At 35.9% G+C, this 22,197-nt stretch overlaps 1 protein-coding gene across 1 annotated transcript in view; it reads right to left on the bottom strand.

The window, feature by feature from the left end:
* EPHA7 (EPH receptor A7) overlaps positions 1–19,172 on the bottom strand; it is a 207,929-nt gene extending 188,757 nt beyond the window's left edge. The window contains exons 1-3 of the mRNA XM_052646036.1: positions 19,076–19,172; positions 14,653–14,717; positions 10,446–11,115 (exon numbers count right to left, since the gene is read on the bottom strand). Of these exons, the coding sequence (XP_052501996.1) occupies positions 10,446–11,115; positions 14,653–14,717; positions 19,076–19,172 (832 nt within the window). The remainder of the gene's footprint in view (positions 1–10,445; positions 11,116–14,652; positions 14,718–19,075) is intronic.
* Positions 19,173–22,197: the final 3,025 nt, after the last annotated feature.

The following is a 22,197-nucleotide window of genomic DNA, read 5'->3' as shown; positions in this document are numbered from 1 at the left end:
ACCTAAAAATGGGTCAAAGAGAACAATAATCTTATATTTTTGTTCCATTATGTTCACTTGCATGTTTTCTTCTTGGTAGGGGGCTAGGTGGGCAATGTTTCTGCATATGTGTGTATATGTATACATGTATTGTGTGTTTGTGATACTGAAGTGGAAAGAAGACTGGAAACAGTAAGTTCTGATTTTACCTTGAGACCTGTCATAAATAAACTGTTATAACTATAAATGAGGTTTTTAGTTGTCCCATTTATTACAATCCTCTCAAAAAAAAAACTTTCAATTTATCTTTGATAAATCTTTAAGGTATGCTCGACCTTCAAGAATTTGTGATTCTAATTGTCTTGGAGGAGATTATACCCTCAAGGAGTACAAGAATGTCCACAGAACATTTGTGCTATAATGAATTTACACATTTGAGTGGGTAAGATACATATCTCACATTTCTTTTCAAGGATAAAACTACTTTATAGCAAAATGTCAACTAAAATAAGAACACTATGTAATACACTTTATTTCACCTTTTAAAAACAGAAGATATAAAGAAACATTTTTGAAATCAATTAAGTTTATTTAGATCATCTACTAGTTTAAATTAAGGTCATTAATTAATATCATTTAGGTAAGTTAATACCATTAAATGTCCTTGTCTATATGGGAACTGTTTAGCTAAAAAAATAAACTATTATTAAAATGAACATATATATGTTTATATATATCATTGGAACATATATGTATCATTGGAAAACATAGATTAATATGCTGCTGCTAAGTCACTTCAGTCGTGTCCAACTCTGTGCGACCCCATAGACGGCAGCCCACCATGCTTCCCCATCCCTGGGATTCTCCAGGCAAGAACACCAGAGTGGGTTGCCATTTCCTTCTCCAGTGCATGAAAGTGAAAGGTGAAAGTGAAGTTGCTCAGCCATGTCTGACTCCTAGTGACCCCATGGACTGTAGCCTACCAGGCTCCTCTGTCCACGGTGAATTAACAATCAATTTATTTTTCTCAGAAAAAATCTTTTATTATATCTAGTGATTTTTAGATATATTCGCATCTTTACACTCCCATCCTTAATTTCTCTTTTAAAAGAATGATCTTCTTAAAAAGTATAACAGGTTAATATTAACATGACAAATTGTTAAGCAACTCTGATAAGTCACAAAGATAAGATATGTAAATTATGTGATCAATATTGTATTTTATTAATAAAAGCATTGCAATGGTAATACCCTTCCTTGGATCTAGGTTTTCTTTGAAAGGCTATTTCAGCGCTAATAGCTTCAGTGTAGGTCCGAGGCTGACACCAGCATAGTTAAGAGGTTAAACGAGATGTTAACTAGATGACATATGGAACAAAAAATAAACCACAGTTACATGTCCTTTCAAAGCCTCTTAATTTTCTAATATATTGGAAGCAAGAGATAATATAATTATCAACAGTAAATAAGTGAATGAACTAAATTAAAAAATTCAAAATACATAACATATAAAATGGAACTATTAAAATTTTTCAAACTATTATGCCCCAAAATGTATTTTCCCCTGTTTTCTATGTCACTGATTGACCCCAGTCTAAACAAAGAACACTAAATAATAAACCTTCCTTACTTCTTAATAAGACCACAAAAGTTAAGAAAAATAATGTAAACTTATTTCAATCGATGTATTATTCTGGGTTCCTGTGAAATGCTATTATTACAGATTAATATATAACATGTGTACACGCAGATTTGGACTTCCCTGTTGGCTCAGTGGTAAAGAATCTGCCTGCCAATGCAGGAGCTGTGAGTTCGACCCCAGGGTCAGGAAGATCTGTGAAGAAGGAAATGGCAACCCACTCCAGTATTCTTGCCTTGGAAATCCCATTGAGAGAGGGGGTTGCAAAAAGAGCTGGATGCACCTTGGCAACTAAACAAAAACACACAGATTCTAAACTTTTAATGAGGTTGATATTATAGGCAGAAAACAAAAACAAATGACTCGTTTAATCTGACCTAAATTTAAGGGTGAATTGTTTTTGTTACTGGATTTATTGCCAATCGTAATATTACATGTGAATCTACTCTTCTACTTCCCACATATTATTGCTATATGAATTAACAAGTATTAGTACTATGTGACTATCCTAGTGAAGACATGCTTTCATAAAAATGAATTTGTGTGATACTTTGCATAGGATGAGATAAATTAACTCTGAGGAAAATTTGGATAAAAGGATTGTCTGAAGTTTTCCTCTCTGAATCCTGCATCAGATTTTTTATGCTCATAGAGAAAAATAGTAAATATATGGCTGTGTTAAATTTATCCCATTAAAATAACAGCATTATTTGCACAAAATAACTATATTATACATAATATTACTATGAATAAAATCTATTGTAGATTAGTGATAAGTATCTTATAGAAAACAACTCAAGGTTCAATAAAAAAATCAAACTAATTGCAACATTTTAAGGTATCAATGATTTAAATTTTAACAATAGCTTCTAGAAACTGATGCCAATTTAAACTTCCACTAGAAATATAAAGGGGTATATAAAGATAGGATAATTAGAAATCATCTGATATCATATTCTGAGTTTCTAAATCATATGAAGTTAAATTGCATATATTAATTTCATATTTCTTTCCTCTGATTAATTTTCCTAATTTTCATTGGATCTGCTTTCTTTCTGTCTTTATTTTTTGAATAGTTATCATGTCAATGAACTGTGGGTACATACAAAGATGACTAGAAATGAGTAAAAAACAGTATAACTTTAAATGAAGTCTACAGTGTTCTATAAGGAAATTGTACTATGATTCTTATTAAGTATCACAATGATCCTTCTCCATATTTTTAAAGAAATTATGAACAAATATCTCTGCAAAGGACAGAAAAAACTGATTATCAGTAGTTGCTCCTGGGCAAAGCAATATTTTGAGACTGGAGCACACATGGATGGCACTTGTTCTAGATGTGCAAGTTACCTATTCAAAAAGCCTTTTAAAAAAGTACTACAAGGTTCTGAAAATTAAGAATTTTAAGAAGAGTATAAAAATTATAATACAATATAGTTATAACTCAAATAGCAGAAATACATTTGGACATGAAACTGAATGTATGTTAACTTCCAATATATAGAGAGAAATGTTAGTTTAGGAATTGACTTCTTATGTTTTGTTTCTTTGTATTATTTTTCATTTCTTTTGCAAATCAAGATAATATTTACAATATATAATTTGGAAGAAAACTAATATAATCTTAAAACGAATGGCACTTTGCCATATAAGATAAACTTCAAGATCTTATTTTGGAAAATCTATCAGGCTCTTTTCTCAAGACATAGATAGTATGTTAGTAAAAAGGCACAAATGGCTTTCCTTTCATTAAAGGAGGGAGATGGAGAAGTTAAAAAGAAAAACATAAAGATAATGGACAAATAGAAAATAGCAATATGACAATGAATACATATAAGTAGTTACACTATCCTCATAGAAATAAATTCCTCATGTCTGGAGCAGACTCCTGTTCATGTTTGCTTATTCTTAGCACGTCAACTTGCTATGTGCTATGAGCAAAATGAAATAGAATATATTTGCCTTTGGAGTAGGTAGTATATTTACCAAATTTCTCAAAGTCTTTAAGAAATCTGATAAACATTTACTGGAAGATTTGGGTGGTGCAAGGAACTATGTCAGCTACTGTGAAATATAGGTAGCATGCTATAAGTAGGTTTTGGTTGTTAAGAAATTTTAGAATTTGTAAAAAGAAATTACAATGATAAAAATCAGACCATATATGATGATCTCCAGAGGGAAAGGGCAAAGCACTTGTAGGAATTCACAAAGTGGGATCATCTAACAAGGTATAAATGTCATTTAATTTGAAATTGTAAGAAAAGGCATAATTTCAACAGGCTGATATAGGGCAGGTGGCATTGTGGGGTAGAAAAAAGGCAAGGTAAAAACCAGGGGAAGTACAGCCAGTGTCTAACATCAGAATTTGGAAGAGAGGTTGCTGAAGAAGCCGGGGATATGTGAGATTAAGATACAATAGGTAACTGTGAGAGGTCATGATAGTTTATTTGCATTTCTGTTTATTGGGGACCAAATGTTAAGTGATAGGGCATCATAAAAACATCTACAGATGTCTTCAGATAGAACAAGAGACCAGTATCAAGCAGATGGAACAGGGCTCTCAAGGATGATAAATTATGTGACTGAAAGTTAGAAAAGAATAAAATGCCACTGTAAAAAATGGGGAATTTTTATTGGTTATTAGAAACCTGAAGCTTTCTGAGTAATATTGTAACAATGTCTCTGTCACATTTTACCAAGTGCATTCTTACTGTTCCATAAAAGAAGAACTGGAATAGAAAATGGCAAAGCAGATGAAATATTTAGAATGTTTGGGAAAGACAGAGATACAAGTATTTTGAAATTATTATAAATTGAAGAAAATTTGTATCACCTTTTAAGACATCCTGAAAGAAATCTTATCTTTTAAAAAAAATTTTCTGATAGATAAATGCTCATCTGTAAAGATGCGATCCACTGTATCAGTTATGGGCAGGGATTCTGGAGTCAGATTACCTTGATTAAATGGCAGTTGGCCAGTCTATGTGGTGTGTGATTTTAGGTAGTTAACCCACCCCTCGCTGTGCTTTGGTTTTCTTACATAAAAATGTGTATGATTTATGTAAATCTAATTTAATATACAGAATGTATAACTTTTACATTTTACATACTTCTAAATATGTTTTTCTCCTTTAAACTAGGTAATAAAAGTGCCTACCCACCAGACTGAGTTAGGAATGCCTCTCTATAAGACTAAATGAATTAATAAAATGAAACACTTAAAACAGCTCTTGCCATCTTTTTATAATTTAAAAACCAAAAAAATCTATGACCTGCATTTACTAAATGCCTTTTGGTGAATCTCCCCTCTTTTAAATCATTTAAAAGATTTACTGCTGTTCTATTGCCTGAGCAATTTTATACAGATGTTAACTTAATTTAAAAACCCATATTTTGGAGATACATTTCAAGTTGTGTTTGAATAAGCTACCAGGTTACATAAAACTTCCACTGCTAGAAAATTTTAATCTCAAGATACTTTAAAAACACAGAGAAAAAAGATCACCCACCATTTCAGCAATCTGACACATTCACTGTGATATTATGTTCTTTTATTCTTTTTCATTTGCATATTTTTCATAATTATAAATATGAGTATATACAACATATTTTTGTTTTCCATTTAAAATTATTAATAAATGACTTAAAATTCCTACATCACACTGCTGATACTTTAATTTCAGTCAAGAGGATGCATTTAACTTTGGACAATTAGATTATTTTAATATTTGAAATTATAAACAAGGCTGGTAGGAAGAAAGGTTATATAAAAAGTTCTTTTCTTCCCTTGATATATCTTCCTCAGCAAATGACCAGGGATGAGATTACTGACTTAAAGGATATTTAACTATCTGTGTCTTTGGAAACATGTTCATTTACCCAGTGCCATAAAATTTCTTTACTTAGACAACTCCTGTTGCATTATTAATAATGAGACAACAGCAAGCATTCATTGATTATTTGCTATGTCCCAGATAGGGTTTCTACACACATTATTTCATTCACTTCTGACAAGAATTCTATGGAAACAGGTACTATTTTTATTAGCACCATTTTATACTGAAGGAAACTAAGGTTTAGAAGATTGTCCTAGTTTTTGCACCTGGTATGATGCTGAGCCAGAATTTAAAAGCTATGACTCCAGCATCTGAGCTATTAACTCTATAGTGTACCTTATATTTCTTTTTATATACTATAAATACTATATATCATAAAGATATATTTGTTACTGTCAAATGTAAATGTCAAAGTAATGGTACAAATTGCTACTTTTCTGTGGAAAAACACAGTTTTCAAAATCAACAACCAGATTTCAACTATTATTAATGCCATTAAATTGAATGAGCGTTTTAATTAATGAATGTTTTAATTCTTCAAGTAACATATAACATTTGTTCTATGTCCGTAAGTTATATGTTAGTAAAATAATGGTATATAGAAAATATTAAGAAGTAACTATTACGGAAATCCTTTACAATAAAAACTAGAAAACCTATGATTATTTGAATTCTCCTTTATATGAAATCATCAAAAAATTATTAAATCTTCATTTTAATTCAGGAAATTAAAATTAAGCAATAGAAATAATGCAAGTAGCTCACATCTCTATGTTCCAATGTATGTGCACGTAAACTGCATCACATCTTTGGATATTTTACAATTAGGTTGACCATATATTTTATCACCCAAATTAGAACATTTTTAAAAGTAAAAAGACACACTGTAAAAAGTAAAACAATTATTTCCAGAAAACTAGGTTTATGGTCACCCTACCTAGAATAAAATGTCATTACTTCTTCGGTAACTAAAATCCACTGGTTGAAGTTCAGTATAAATTTTAGGAAGCGTTGTGATGTACTAGGGAAATAAAAGGCTTGAACTGAAAAACAGAACCCTGGATTCTCAGCCAATTTTGTTATTCATTAATATCCCTAACCTTCAGTTTCTTCCTAAATTGAAAGAGAGAAAAAAAAATACTGTCCACCTCTTAGCAGTGTGATAAGGATTAATGAGAAAAATGACCATGAGTTTTCAGTGTGAGCTACAAATTACTTATACAAATTCAAGTTACAATAATAAGTTCCACACTTTGAGAATACTTTTTAAATGAAATAAAATTGTAAAAAAAACTTCTAAAAATTTCAAGCTGTTTCAGAATAAAATTTTACTAGTTTTCAAGAGACATTTGTATATGTAAAATAAAATCTGCTCTCAGTTTTTAAAATTAATACACTTCTATCTAAATATACTGGCTAGTTTACATAGTAGTTGTGATGGAACTGATATGCTAAATATTTTCAAAAGGACTTTTTGATAATCAACATGCTATCTAGAATTATGTTTTTAAATGAGTATAAAGATATTTTCATAAAAATACTGTATAAAAACATTAGAATTTCTCCATATACTAGTAGATTTGAGGAACTTGTGGTTTTCAAAATTGAATTATGTTTTCCAAAATCACAAAGAAATAAAAGCTTTTACATCAACTGAGGAAAACTGTGATCAGTTTTCATAGTTGTCCATATTTCAAACTACACTTTTAACACACATCACAACAGACTCCCATTCTAGAAAGTGCCCAGATAAACTTGCCTTTAAGTGACTAACTACCATTATTTGGCTAGGGACTCGGTACCATCCTCTCCCAAACTCTTTAGTTTTCCTCAATATGGGACTGAGATTTGTTTTCAAACTCTTAACAGGATCACTGAAAGGAAACAGGAGAAATACTTATAAAGGCAGACCTGGATTGATTCCAGAGGCAAGTACACTCACAGCAATGCATTGGAATTATGCCAAGGAGGGAAATGTTTTTGCAAATGAACATAGTGCCATGGTTAAGTATAAGGTATTTAATTCCTTTGTCAACATCACTAAGGTTAAAAATTAAGAAAGGTACGTGGTAGACAAAACAGTGCACACATCCTCTTTCAGCTTGAACCATAAGAAGGCATCTTGAGTCCTTGAATCACATGTTTTTAATGAACTCTCACTATTAATACCTAATTTCACCTATTCCAATGCAGAATTAATGCAGATGACAGTGAACTAATTTTTCTTTATTTTTAAGCACCGTGGCGCAGTTTGTAGGCAACAATAATTTGCTACTCAAATGTGGTTCCAATTCTTGAAACCAAAATAAATGAATGTAAATAATCTTAATAGTACCACATTTAATGAGATGATTTTCATCATTTCAAAGAAACTGGAGACTTCACGGAAAATATATCTCTTCACTGCATTTAAAGACTGCTTTTCATACTAAATTCTGTACTTAGAAGTACAGAAGTCAAACAGTTCCTGGTTGATTTTCTTAGTAAGTAAATGTAGAGATCATTTGAGTTAAATTACACAAAATAAAACAAAAAAGACTATAATTTGCTTTAAAATTCTTTAAACCTTAAAAGAACAAGATCTTTAACGTTATTTCCCAGTTTCTTTTTAGACAAATTTAATTGTGTGCTTTTATATGAATTTTTATGTGTTCCATTTTTAATTGTGCAAACATTTTAAATTCCAATTTCACATCAATCAAAATCTGCATACTACTGAAACCAGCTGCTTTCACAGCTGAAGTGTAACAGTGTGTCATTAAAATGTTCTTATAATAGTTATTGTTGAATCCTCCATCATTTTCATTTTACCTGTTGTTAATCTCAAGTCAATAAGAACATTCCATTTCATTGAATTGATGAATTCACTAAGAATATTTCTATACTTACCCAGTGGAATAGCATTCTGCCTATTAGTAGTGATAAATCTCCATCAGTTTTTGATTTCCATACATATGCAACCTGCGGGATGTTCTACTTAATAAGAAATACTACTAGCAAGGGAAAGGGAAAGATGACAGTGGGTAGACAGGTTTGACTCCATGGAATGGCCAGGGAGGCTGCTAAACTGGTCTAGGGGACGGGAATACATCATCTCTGTTTAGCTCAGAGCTCACTTTACAATGTCAGCTATGGTAGGAATGATAATTGAGTGCTGGGTCAGAGGCATTTTATATGGTAGCGACCATTCACATGAAGTATTTAACACTTCAATCAGGACAGAAAAAATATATTTACTCAGTTATTCCATCTAAATAGTACATTCAGTAGAAATACAACACAAGCCACATATGCAATTTTTACATTTTTAGTAGCCACATTAAAAAAAGTAAAAAGAAATACTTGAAAGACTTTTAACGTTATATTGTATTTAACCCAATATTTCTAATGTATGAGTTTTTCAAAATCAAAGTAACATAAAAAATTACTGATATTTGCCACTTTTTTTTTTTGTACCAAGTCTTTGAAATTCAGTGTGTAAGTCATACTTACAGTATATCTTAACATAGAATCGCCGTTTTTTAGAACCTCAGATTCACATGTGGCCACTGGCTACCTTCCTAGACAACACAGATCTAAATATTTGCTAATTTCTTGAAACATTCTATGAGAATGAGAATTTTATAAGAAAGTAATGTGATTTACATACCAAACTACTAGAACCAAGGCATTTAAGTTCAGCAATGAAACAATAATACTTGCTATGATTCTTCCTGCTTTCCGATGGAAGACAGAACAATACTGTCGCTAAAAGTCCAGGCTCTGGAATCAGAACATTCTGAGTTTTAATCTAAGCTAGGACAATTACTTACTAAGGTAACTGCAAGCAGTCTTTTACCCTTGACAGCCTCATTTTTTTTTCTGTAAAATAGAGGTGATAATGTTATCTATCTCATTAAATGAACTCTTTTGTGTAAAGCACATGGAAGAGTATCTGCACATGGTAAATTAGCAAAAAACATTTAGTTACAATAATTATTTTTCACTACAATTCCCTTTAAATTAACTGGGAAGTACAAATATTAAAATTATACAGCTGCCTCAGGGGTACAAAGAATATATAAAAGTTATTTTGGGTAATATACTATGTTTTCAAATTTATAAGAGACATAATTAATATAACCTGATTATATTTTCAGGATATTCACAAACAGAAAAATATCTATTAATTTTGAATATCCCTGGACATAGTTTTAAATAGAAAAAAATTGGCCAATTATTATGACTACATAAAGCTATGTAAGAGAAAATTCAGTTTTATTACACAAAGGAAAAGGTTCACAAATTCATATGCTATTATTATTTCAAAACAGAAAACGTCCAGCTGATATATTCTGATAACTAAAACTTTACTTTGGCCCACTTCCACAAAAATGTAGTCTACCTAAAACTTATCAGAGGAACACTCCTTTTATTGTTTAGTCCTGGAAAGAAATACAGCTTTGGCAGAAGCAGTCTCAGAGATTTAGTAAGTGAAATCTGATGATTTTTGCATAGAAGCTTTAGTACTTATAAAAAATAATTCTAAGTTTGTAACTCTATTTGTATGTATCTTGTCTGTTAGAAGAACTCTTGTTAGCAGCCCCCTTCATGCCGTTTTCCTGCTACCCATGAGTCCAGACAATATGGGTTTCAAAACATAGAATCACACATCATTCAATCTTGATTAATGTCACCTCTCTCTGCCCAATCTCCTTTCTTAAATCTCATAGCCCAAAGTGCCACTGTTGTCTTCCACGTCAAGCACAGGGTTAGTTAAATCTTAGTAAGAAATACCATTATCATCAATATTTACTGCAATACCTATTGCACACTTAGTGCACTGTGGCAAATCATCAATAAGTTCAATAGTGACTTTGCTTAAAATCCACCAAATCGGACTGCTGGTACAAACTGACTCACCTGTTCAAATAATCATTATAATGAAATCTTTGACACTGAAACAGAAAAAAGTGCAAAGAGAAATTTTAGTAGCACGTATTACTTACGTTCACAAGTGTCCCCTTTCTGCTGGAAGCCTGCTTTGCAGATACATTTTCCAATGGGCACTAACCATTCTCCTTCTGCGCTGCAGTGCATCCTGGGAGAGTTTTCCGCTTCTTCCTCTGCACTGCTCACACATGTCCCTCGGACCTCGACTAAAGAGGAAAATTCTGAACCAGTCACTGTATCTGGAAAGATAGCTAAGTTCTCAATAATGGACCAGCACTTCTTGTAGTACACTTTGACTGAAACCAAAGCTATGCAAGCCCCTACATCCTGAAAGGCAAGATAGAATCCCTTTTTGGACAAAGGTCCAATCTCTCTCACCTCAGTGTTAAGCTTCATCTTTCTTTCACCAAGGTCACCTTGAGTAAAACTTTCATCTGCAGCAATGGTGTCTATTTTGACATAGAGATTTTCTCTTATATTCCTGCCAGTGTCGTAGTCTGTTTCATAATAGTACAAATTAAAGGTTTCCTTGCAAGTTCCCAGGACTCCAGGAAGACTGTTACAATCCCTCAGGGTGAATTTCAATTCTACAAAAATCCTTTGTGCATTGCCTTTCGAAATCCAGTTAGTCCGTAGCCAGTTGTTTTGGTTGGGCTCCATGACCTGGCAAACCTGGTATGTTCGGATTGGGGTATAGTTCTCGTCCAAACCACTAATTTCTTCCCACTGTAAAATTTAGAAAAGGTCATCAGTCATTCATCAAATAATAAAATTAGGGTTTTGCAAGTGCCTGAGGACTCTTCAGTATGGCACAAATGCATATCTTTGAAAGAGTGAGGTGAACTCCTATGGTGACAAACAATGTAACCTTTAGAATGAGTCTCTGTTCAGCTCCATCCTGGTGGCAGAACATCATTTAGGTTGCTTATATTGTTTATGCACACAATAAATCTTTTATTTTGCTTAGTATCTGTTTGCTGATGTATTAGTGTTGCTTTTTATGCGTTTGCTTATGCCAATGTCTCCACTGAGCTTATGATTTTTATAGACTAAAGCACGTAACGAAATGACTTAAATTACCATTTAATGCATATACATACAGCTACATGGTGGAATTTTTGATCATTCTGTTGACATTTTAAGTGTTGATGTTATATTTAAATTAAGAGAGTACCTAAACACACAGGGAAGAAAATGCCAAGAGTACTCTGAAATGCAAGAGCATTTCACAACACGTTGATATTCATAATGGGGAATCTTTCTTTGCAAAATGAGATATAAAAGAGTAATGTTTTATAGAGCTGTTTATTTACTGCAGTGTTGTATATAATATTGTCCATAATGCCACATAACTATAAATAGTTATAAAAGTATGATTCAACGGACAATAAAATGTCCATGGCAAGCCAGCATGTTGAATCACATTTAGGTAATAAGCCTTCTGACAGGAAAAATATCAGATGTTTAAAAATACCCATTCATATGCTGATATAATATATACTACAGCGAACTCATTTATTTTCACAAAAAAGGAAAATAATAAGCTCAGCCGAATTTGCAAGAATTTAAAGCTTATTAAACCTTGCTAAATATTATTTTTATTGCTCATTGGTTAATAAATTCATTTCACCTAAAAGCCTAATCAATTGTTGTTTATGTCCTTTCTTACCATTATTACAAAATTTTCAACTTTGTATTTATGATACCTTAATAGTGAGATTGTCACCTACTTGTATTCATTTCCCTAATAGGAAATGCCAAATATAAAATCCTATTAGTCTTCTAATCCAAAGTCGCATAGCATGCAATATTTAAACTACTGCTTCAAGAAAAGCAAATGGGAAAAAAAATAAGCATGTGGTAATGAGTTTTATTTATAAAACTCGATCAGAAACATCAATTTCCCTAAATATTCTGTAAAATACTAATATCTACTTTTAAAAGTAGCTCTGAGAAAACTAACAAGACAAAGTAGCAATATCCTGAAATTCAGAAATTTCTTGTGATGACATATATTTGCTACAATTTTATTATACACGCTATCAAAGATCCTCAAATGTAGCAAACAGCCCATTATCATGTTCAGCTTTTTACTCAACACAACTTAAGTTTGTGACTAGTTAATGCAGTGCATAGTTTTCCATTTTAGTTAGCTGCTTATAATCTTCTTGAATGGCTCTCAGCCAAATATAACCAAATTCATCCATTTGGATGAGCAGAATTTTAGTCTCTTAATTAGGTTGAAATTATTAAAAGAAGTGAAACTAGTAATAGCATCTAACAAAAAGTGAAAAGCTCCAAGGATAAATGTGCTCTTTTTAACAATTCCCTAGTTAGAAGAAGCCAAGGCTAATTATTAGAAAGGAATACAACTGAAGAACTCTTTTTTCTAGTTCTAAGAACAATTATATTATTTTGTTCAATGTATGAAAAATCAATTTTACTACCAATGAAACTCAGTTAACTTTAATGCTTACTTAAAAATTTACTCCTGAAGGGAAACTTTAAGATGGATTGAGACAAAATTAATGCATTTAATGCAACTTTTGGTTTATTATCTTACTTTCTAAGAGACTGCAGTGATTTCTACACTGGGAAAGAAGTCTTAGTTTGGCTAGTGTGCTTTTATAGTACGCTTACAAAATTATTTCTAGACACTTATATCTTAATAACATTTTATTTCCAGTTAGATATTTAGCCACTTGTAAGCCAACCCATTTCATACATGGGATAAACTGTCAATCATCATTGTCTAATATTATCTGCTGATTCATAAGATATGTAGGGTTAAGTTCACTCAAGATATTTTGCACTGATAAAATGTCCATTTCAGTCCAAGATAAAACAGAAAGTCTTGGTTGATCATTTTATGGATTGCATGGATGAAATATTAGAAACATATATCAGTTTACTTCTCCTTACGAGATAAAAACCATCCTCTATCTCTATTTGTTTTAACTGATGAAGGGTGGAAAATGGGCCACATCTATCATTGGCAAGAAAGGTGCTCAATTTTTTTGTGAATGCCTTCCTATAATGCATATTATTTTACTCACAGAAACCATTCAACTTTCAAGGTTAAGTATGACATTCATACTTCAAACTCAGCCTACTTGTTATATTTAATCTGTAAAATACTTGTCATTTTTTTCATAGCTCTCTCTGACCAATACAGATAACTGCAATATGATCTTAAGCATCTCAAATATTCATTTTAAAAACCTAATCTACTTTAAACAGATTTGCATTGTTCACATTTTACGTTTTTAAACTAACTTCCAGCTTATGACATGTTCATTTCATGATGTTCTTAAACTCAAAAATCTCTTTCAGACTTACATTCTTTGCAAACTTTTTATATCCTCACTTATACTTAATGCTCTTTGACTCCAAACTTTTCATTGTACCAAAGATTAATTTAAGTAACAATGGGGATTACAATTCCCTTTCTTGGAGCCTTTTTACTTAGTAAGGGATAAAGTATGTACCCTCTTTCACAATTAAAATAATACCCAAAGACATTGACATTGAACTAAATTTAAGTAAGTAATGTATCTTTCTGGATAAACAACACTTAACAGTCAGAATTTTTTTAGAATCTACTTATATTTTCATAAACTTTTATTGCACAGCTTTCACTTATTTATTGTAACAGATTTTTACTCTGATATGTGCTTGCTCTGCCATCACTTCTGATTAATAAGAACAGGTAGCACATAGTACAAATTTTGGAGAATCCAAATCATATTTCATAGCAAATTTTATGTTAAAATGTTGAGCATATTATACTTTTAGTTATCCTTTCATGTATATTTTGAATAATGCTTAAACGTTTTTCAAAAGAGGAAAACAGATTACCTACTGTTTTTAAAGACCTACATACACACAACCTACCTGGTGATTATACTAAAGAAGTATAAAGTAACTAAAGAGGTTTGAGTTCATGAAAAGCATATTCTCTGTAATTAGTTAACATTTATAGCCTGGAAACTGACATATGGTCCCAATTACAGAAGAACTCAAAAGATAATCATTAAAGAGATTTTTTTTTAATCTATTTTTCAGAGTTCTAAGTATACCATCTCTACTCCAAGAATTCAATGTCTCATTATAAACCCAACAAAATATTGAACAAGATATGTGAAATCAAAACAATTTATTTAAATGTGAAGAATCTGAATAACTCCATTGGGGAAGGGAAAGAGGGTTTTATTTCTTACTTTAAAAAATAGAGGTTGGTATTTTATGAGGAGAAGACCTTACCCCATTGGGTGGAGAGGAAATCCATTCCAACTCTGTTTGTTGTGCTTTAGAATCCAGCAGTAGTACTGAAAAAGAAAGTTGCATTTCTAAATGTTAGATGAAAAGTGAAAATATGTTTGTAAAAGTTATTAAACTCAATCTAATTTTTAAAACAATTATCACTTTATGATTTAAAATGTATAAACATTTATTTATATTAGTGAATAGTGAAATATAGATCCACCTGACAAAAATATTCCACTTTCTTAAGGGAAGAAAGATATTGAAAAACCAACTTACATTTTTAATTGAAATATTAAAATTAATTAAAAACTCAAAAGTATGAAAGCAAAGGTAAAAAAGTGATATGTGATGCATACTGAGTCTATAGTAATTGTATATTATAAAGAATTTTGTAAACTACTGAGTGCTCTAAACTTTGTCAAATAAAATAGCATTAACATAATAAAGCATAATTCCATATTACTCCTCAGTCACTGACTTGTACTATTCTTCAAAAACTATTTCCCAGTGCCTTTTGAGAATTGGAGTTTATTTTTTTAACTTTCCACACACAATATCTTCTCTTAAGCCATAATGAATATAATTAAAAATCATATTAAGCAGCGTTATTATGAGAAAAGTAAATTGCCTATCACAAGATACATTTCTGGGTTATTCAAACATCTGTTTTTAATATTTCTACTTTTTAAATTTACAAATATTTCAAAGCATTAGCTAATCCTCAAAATGGGATATTCAAACTTTGACTTGACTTTTAAAAACCGTTGTATCCTGCTTTTACACTACCATAAAGTATAATGCAATTAATATTTATATAAATGTAATAAATGCTCCGGATGCATTTACAATATAATGCAAGATAATGCATTCAAATGGCACACACTAATATATACCATGCTTCCAATTTGATATGTTTTACTGCTTTTTAGGACAATTAATCTCCTAAAGCATTCACTCTGCTCAAACTAGTTTCAGAGTTACCAGTTTGTATTCTTCAAAAATATTTCCATGATTCCATAGCATTTTAACAAATGAATCAATCTGTCCAGAAATAATGGTGAATATATTTTCAGGCATGTAAAATGCTTGCCATCAATCTCAACAAGATGTTAAAATTTGAACTTAAATGAAATACATGCTTAGATAAACTTTTCAATAACTATTAATAGAGTAAAACACTGTGGTGTTAAAGGTAATGAAAATTTTTTACTCTAAGAAAAGAGAGAAGCAGTTGATAATGTGTTCGACTCCTTCACACTAGTCAAGGTTATTCCCTATAACTGAAAATAGATATACAAACACTTTTTTCTCAAAATGTTTTATACTTAAGACTCTCAGGGAGACCATGATAGCACGCACCCTTTCAAATAATAATAATAATTTTTAAAGCCACACTTTTAAAATACTAAGTTGTACTTCGAACTAGGAACATCAATAAATGTTTGGACTACTGAATTTGTAGGAAATGATTTTTAAAGTTTGTTTTTGTCCTCAACATGCACAAACAATGTGGGTTCTATGTACTTTTCTTTAGAGATTATTTTATTATTATTATTATTTCCGTCTTTCGTAGTGACAAGTGACTTTTAAACCCAGGAGACTTTCTTGGGTCGTTTTTGAAGGTGAAATAAGCACCGTGATGATTTACTGCTTTTCCGTTACCCCTCGGCACAGCCTGGGGTGAGAGCCAGGGACCCAGGTGGGGCAGTGATGGCAAACAAGTTAAGAGAGAAACAAATGAGCAAATAAAAACAAAAGGGAAACCGGCCCCTGAGCATTTAACTAGCTCGTAAAGATTCAGCCCGTCTGCCGTCCGCTGTGTGCTCTCTGAACCAGCCGGTAACTGTGAGCTTTTGCCTTCCCGCTCGGAGCACCAGCCCCTCTTCCCGCCCGCGGAGGCGTAGCCTGGCGGTCAATCGGGAACGCGGAGTGCGGTCCGCGGTTCCGGGACTCTGAGCCCTCGCCGCGCGGGCTGGGGTGGGGGATGCGGGGGGTGTGGGTGAGGAGCGAGATGCCGGGCGCGCCGGTGGAGCCGGCACCCGGCCGTGCGGGCAACGAGAGCCGGGGCGGGGCCGTCGGCGGGGCGGGGCGGGGGCTGCCAGACGGGCGCGCCTGCAGCGCGGAGCATCCATTACGCCTCCGCCAGACCTGGGCACTCCAGGGAACCGGTGGCGCCCTAACTCCAGAGGGAGCGGGGAGGAGGAGAGAGGCTATCGGGAAGCGTCTTCTCAGAGGGGGCCGCGGCAGCGGCATTAAAGGAGAGGAAATACAACGGCTGCACTTCGCCTCCAAGCGTTAGACTGACTTATATGCGCGCTCCCAGTAGCGAGAATCGACCTCCCCGAGAGAACATGTGCGGGAAAAGTGGAGAAAGGAGGGCCCTCATCTTTCTCTAATCATTCCCATCCGCTCCAGAGAGCTAGGCACCTGCTCCAGGCGCTCCCTGGCGCTCACCCCTGGGTGCCCCGGCGTCGCCTCAGGGCTCGCTCGCTCCCAAAACGGCAGCCCTTGACCGCCGCGACTCGCCAAGTGAGTCGCCACCGAGAAGCGGAGCGTATTCGCCACCCCCGCCCACCTTTTAAACAGCTCACTTCTGCACGTAAAGAATTCGGCCTCCTAGAATCAGAATCCTCTCCACGTATTTCGCAGCCAGAAGAGAAACGCCGGCGAGCAAGCCATTCTGACTGCAGGAACCTCTCCCCCTAGTGATGCAGTTATTTATAGCTCAAACTCCAGCCGGGGTCTGCGCTAGCTCGCGCGCGGGGTTTCGCCCCGGCGGTGCAAACTTTTCCTCGGGTCCCGAGATTCCGAAGCAATCAATATAAGTTTGCAGGATTCAATGCCCCTATTCTCTGATGTCACGCGAGTAGAAATGTGGGTTTTGGTGTGTATGGATGTGTGTTTCTAGCAGATGTGTGTTCATCTGCAAGAAGGAAACCGACAGCTGGAAGTTAAGGTTTGCTCTGAATGGGTTCAGCATCAACACAGGTTGCAGATGTGGAAACTGGGGTCAGAAGGTCAGGCTGGATCAAAGAGTAGGTCATGGCGTTTGGTTGCGGGGGTGGGGGGAGAGGTTTCAGTGACCGAAGAAGGCCCCATGAAGAGAATCATAAAAAGCACTAAGTCAGGAAGTTTTCAGACATAGATGAAGCGAGTACCGATGCGTATCAACTCCCGACGCAAAGACCTATATCTGGTAACAGATTTCTCCATCCTCCACACTTTAGGGACAAGTAATTATTAGTATTCTGCCTTTCAATATCGGGAAATCAGCTTTAGACATACAGCCTGCACGATACGGAGGGGGGTGGGTAGATTGTGACACTGCTCAGAAGACGTTTCCATTGACAGGATTTATTTTTCCCCAGCTCCAACTACAGGCACCGAAAGGTATTTTTACCTTCTGTCAATGGTTCAAAGGAGAAGACGAGAGGAAAAGGCCATATACAGGAGTATCTAGCTGCCCCAAAGAAGCTTGCTCTCATGAACCAGAATTAGCCCCCAGGGTCCATGTCTTTCGCAAGGTTCGATCACTCGTTTTCCTTAACTGCAGAACTGTGGGGGCAGAGGTTTGAGGACTTCTGGTCGCCCAGGCGGCATCTTTTTATCAACTGCACAGTCCAAGCCCTTCTTTTATCCCCCTCCCCTTGCCCCCTACTCCCACCGCCCGCCCCTGGCCGGGCCGAGCCCGCTGGGCTGCCACTATCCCCGCGGCCGCCGGGACCTGTGCTGCGCGCGCTGAATGGAGATGTCTCAGGCCGGCGGGGCGCGGGAAGCGCGCCGTCCGCTGCTTCACCTCCGCGGCGTTATTGTTCCGCGCTGGCGTCCGAGCGCCAACCGCAGGCCCCCGCCTGCTCCTCCGACGCAGTGAGCACTTCATTAGTAACCCGAGCGTTCAGAGCTCACACAAGTCACGGCCCCTCAGGGAAGGCTCCAGCCGTTCGCCGGCGGGCTGGCCAGGGTTCTAGAAGCTGCACTCCCCGGTCTCGGACCAACTCTGGCCACAGCTAAATCCCAATGAAACGAACGGCGAGAGGAGGAAAAGCAGAGGGCTAGAGGAAGAGATCTGACCTGCCCCGGCGGAGAACGAGCTCGTCGGCGGTTCCCACACCCCCGAGCCCCCGCCACCCCCCCCCCCCCTGCGCCTTCCTTTGATGCTCACGCCCTCTGGACAGTCTGCGCCAGAAATCCCACTCTGGTTGGGCTAACGGCCCTGGGCGCGGGGCTGCAGGCGGCTCAGAGAGCCCCGCTAGCCACCGGCCAGCCTGGAGCGGCCGGAGCGGTGAGGGGGCGGGGAGCCGGCGGGGGAGGGTCGCCGGGCGCCGGAGGCGCGGCCGGCAGCCCCGCGGACCAGCCGGCTCTTGCAGGTAGACAGCTAAATAAATAAGTCAGAACAAACTTTGCTTTCCCATCACCTTACCTTCCTTTGCAGCCTGCGCTTCTCCGGTGTGTGCAAAGTGGAGCAGCCAGATGTAGCATAAAATAATCCATGAAGGGTGCCGAGTTTGAAAAACCATGGTGCATGAGCAGGTTTTATCTTAGGTTTCAGTTGAGCCGTAGCTTTTTAAATGCTGTTTGCTCCGAAGTATATGGGCTTTTTATTTTTTATTGCGCCCCACGCATTGATTCCCCTTCTCGATCTCCGGCTGGCTGCTCCACGTTTAGCTTTTAAAAAATTTTCCCCCCTCCTTTCGTTCACACTGTGTTTGCTGCCTGCAAGTCTCCGACTGCAGACCGGCCGCTTGCTCCACACTCCAATAATATCAATTAGGGGGGAGGGGGCGGGGCTCCGAGCCGAGAGCCTCCGCCACTCGGGTTGAGTGGCAGGCGCAGCCGGCCTCCCAGGCGGCGATTCCCAGGGCTTAGGGGCGGGTCCCAGCGAAACGGCCGCCCCAACCTTGGGGGTTGGGTTAGGGGCGCGGGCCAATCGGCGGCAAGCGGAGTCAGGTTGCGGATACAGGATTCCCTCCAGGTTCTGAGCTCTCGGCTGGCTCTGGATGCTCCGAGGAGGACGTGGATGGCAGCCGAGGTGCGTGCTGCTGTGGGCGCTTGGCTTTTAGCAATCGCAGCTTTCGCGGAGCAAAATCAATCCTAAAATAACCCTCCTAATTTACAGTCGCGTTTATAGTAGTGCTCCTCGCGCTTGTTTAGAAACCAGAGCGATGCAAGCTCTCTCAGCTACCAAGCACGGAGCCGGGACAGTGAAATGAGCTGTGCCTTTAAGTAAAGTGGCTTTCACTTTGTTGTTACTCACAACCTCCGCGGGTTGGGTAACTTTGTTCTTTTTCTTTCTTGAAGGGTTACTATTCTTTTCTGTTACTCCAAAGACAGTTAGCTTTAGGCACCACCCAGCACAATCTCTGGTAGAATAAAAGTAATCAAATGTATTATATTCAAACAATGTTTCCAAGAGTTTGCAACTAGCTCTGGCAAGAGAGCCAGAGGAAAAGGGAGTGGAGAAAGGAAGTCTTTTGTTTTATGTGGCCCCCTCACCCCCGCCCTATCGTTTACCGATAGTTGGTAGGACTAAATAGAACACTGCAGGAGAAACTCCTGAAGGTTCCGAAACGTTTTTCTTACATGCGTATCATTTTCCGAGATTTTCCTGGAACCCCCCCACACACTTTGATAGTTTTCCATTTCGCTGCATAAATTACATTTAATTTTAAAGAATGTTACCATGCATCCAATTAATTTAAATTAAGAGCAAGACCTCTTTCGCACATATTGAGTACTTTTGAATAATTAGTCAATAATTACCTTTCAAAGGCAAACTAAGAATAAAAAGTGTCACCAACATCGCCGGTTGATTTCGTCTAACTAAAATATTGAGGACGACTGCCTAGAATCCCATTCCCGTTAGGTAGTTTCAGACACTTTGCAATTCAAAAGATGAGTAATACAATAAGATGAAGAACTTAAAAACCTTAATTGCCAAATCATCAAATCCGAAGGTCAAGCCTAGTAACTTGATCACATATCTAAGAGGAGCTTCATTTTCTTCCTGTCCTATATATATATATATATATATATATATATATATATATATATATATATATATATATATTTCCTCCCTTAAAAAAAAAATTCTGTCATTCATGATTTACCTGTATTTAAGAGAGGCAAAAAGTTTGACCTCGTCTAAGATTCCGAACTTTTCCTATCTTTTTTATCTGGATATGTAAAGTAAATTGAATTGTTTGGTATTTATAGCAAAGACTTTTCAGAGATGACAGATCCCTAGATTTTAAAATTGTATTTTATGAAAAATTGTCTCCTGAAGTTTTTACTTGCCTAATACAATTACGAAGAAAAGAGAAATGAGATTTCCTCCTCCTCTAACCTATCTTTGGGTCTCTAGTTTATTTCTTAAATATTACTTGTTCCTAGCCATTACCCCTATTAAACATTTAAAAAATTATAACTAAAATCATCTTTAGTGCCCTTTAGAAGATGCATGGAAAATGTAAACCGCTTAATAGAATAATCTTGAAACTAGACAAAAAGATGTAGAGTGCACTTGTTACAGAGATTAAGCACTGTTTACACAAACGGGTGCTTTAAGGAGTAAAAATTGTAAGGTAAAACACTAGAACTAAGAATGTAGATCCCCACACGTAGGCAATAAAACTGTTAATCTCACATACTCACAGATATTAAACCACTTCTAATAGTTAAAATAATTCTCCAGAATTTCAACACTTTCCCCAGGGTCTCATCCCCACTTCTTAGAATGACACCAAGGTAGCCTTTAAAGTTTAAAATATTCCTTTCATCTATTGAATGACTAATACTCAGTGATGTGAATACAAATACCTTTCCATTAGACCAGGAAACCAAAGAAGTAACATCCTTCACTCTGATGAGTGTAGGTGGTATAAGGAATCTCCTTATTGTGTCCCTTCTCTCTATCAGACATAGAGGCATGTTCAGCCTTGCTTTTATTTTTAGAGACAAGAGACTTCGCATTAAATGCACACGTGCCAGACTACTGACAGTTTTGCTTGCAGAGTTGCACAATGATACTCCTTTTTAGGTTTACCAACCTTCTTTCTTTTGTCTCTAGGTACAGTGATGAAAAAGTCATGGAATTTAATGTAAAGTAAGTGACTTAGTCAAGGAAAGGATGATTGTTATACTGTTTTATACAGTATATATTTTAATATATAGAAACAATATATAAATTAGCAATAGACTCTTTGACTAACAGCAAAGCCTATAAACCTCTTTGTACATGAAGCCATTGAAATAAAAAAATAATCAGTTCACAAAACTTATTTTAAAATAACTTAAAATAGTTAATTCCTTTATATCACTTTTAAAATGGTTTATTTTAGCATCTTATCTATTTGTGCATATTATTGCTAAGGCAAATTTTAGAGAAGCACATGTATGTATGTTTATAAAATGTATTAGAAATCATTTTCCTGAACAATACCAAATGACATATATATAACCAACACATGTGAGCAAAAGCAGAAATTCTAGAAAAATTGTTTTTTATATATTTGTTGGGAAATGCAGCTAATAGAATACCCTGCT

The sequence above is a fragment of the Budorcas taxicolor genome, chromosome 9 (genome assembly GCF_023091745.1).
Source record: "Budorcas taxicolor isolate Tak-1 chromosome 9, Takin1.1, whole genome shotgun sequence".
In the NCBI taxonomy this organism is placed as follows: domain Eukaryota; kingdom Metazoa; phylum Chordata; class Mammalia; order Artiodactyla; family Bovidae; genus Budorcas; species Budorcas taxicolor.
This window is presented reverse-complemented; position numbering and strand designations above follow the sequence as displayed.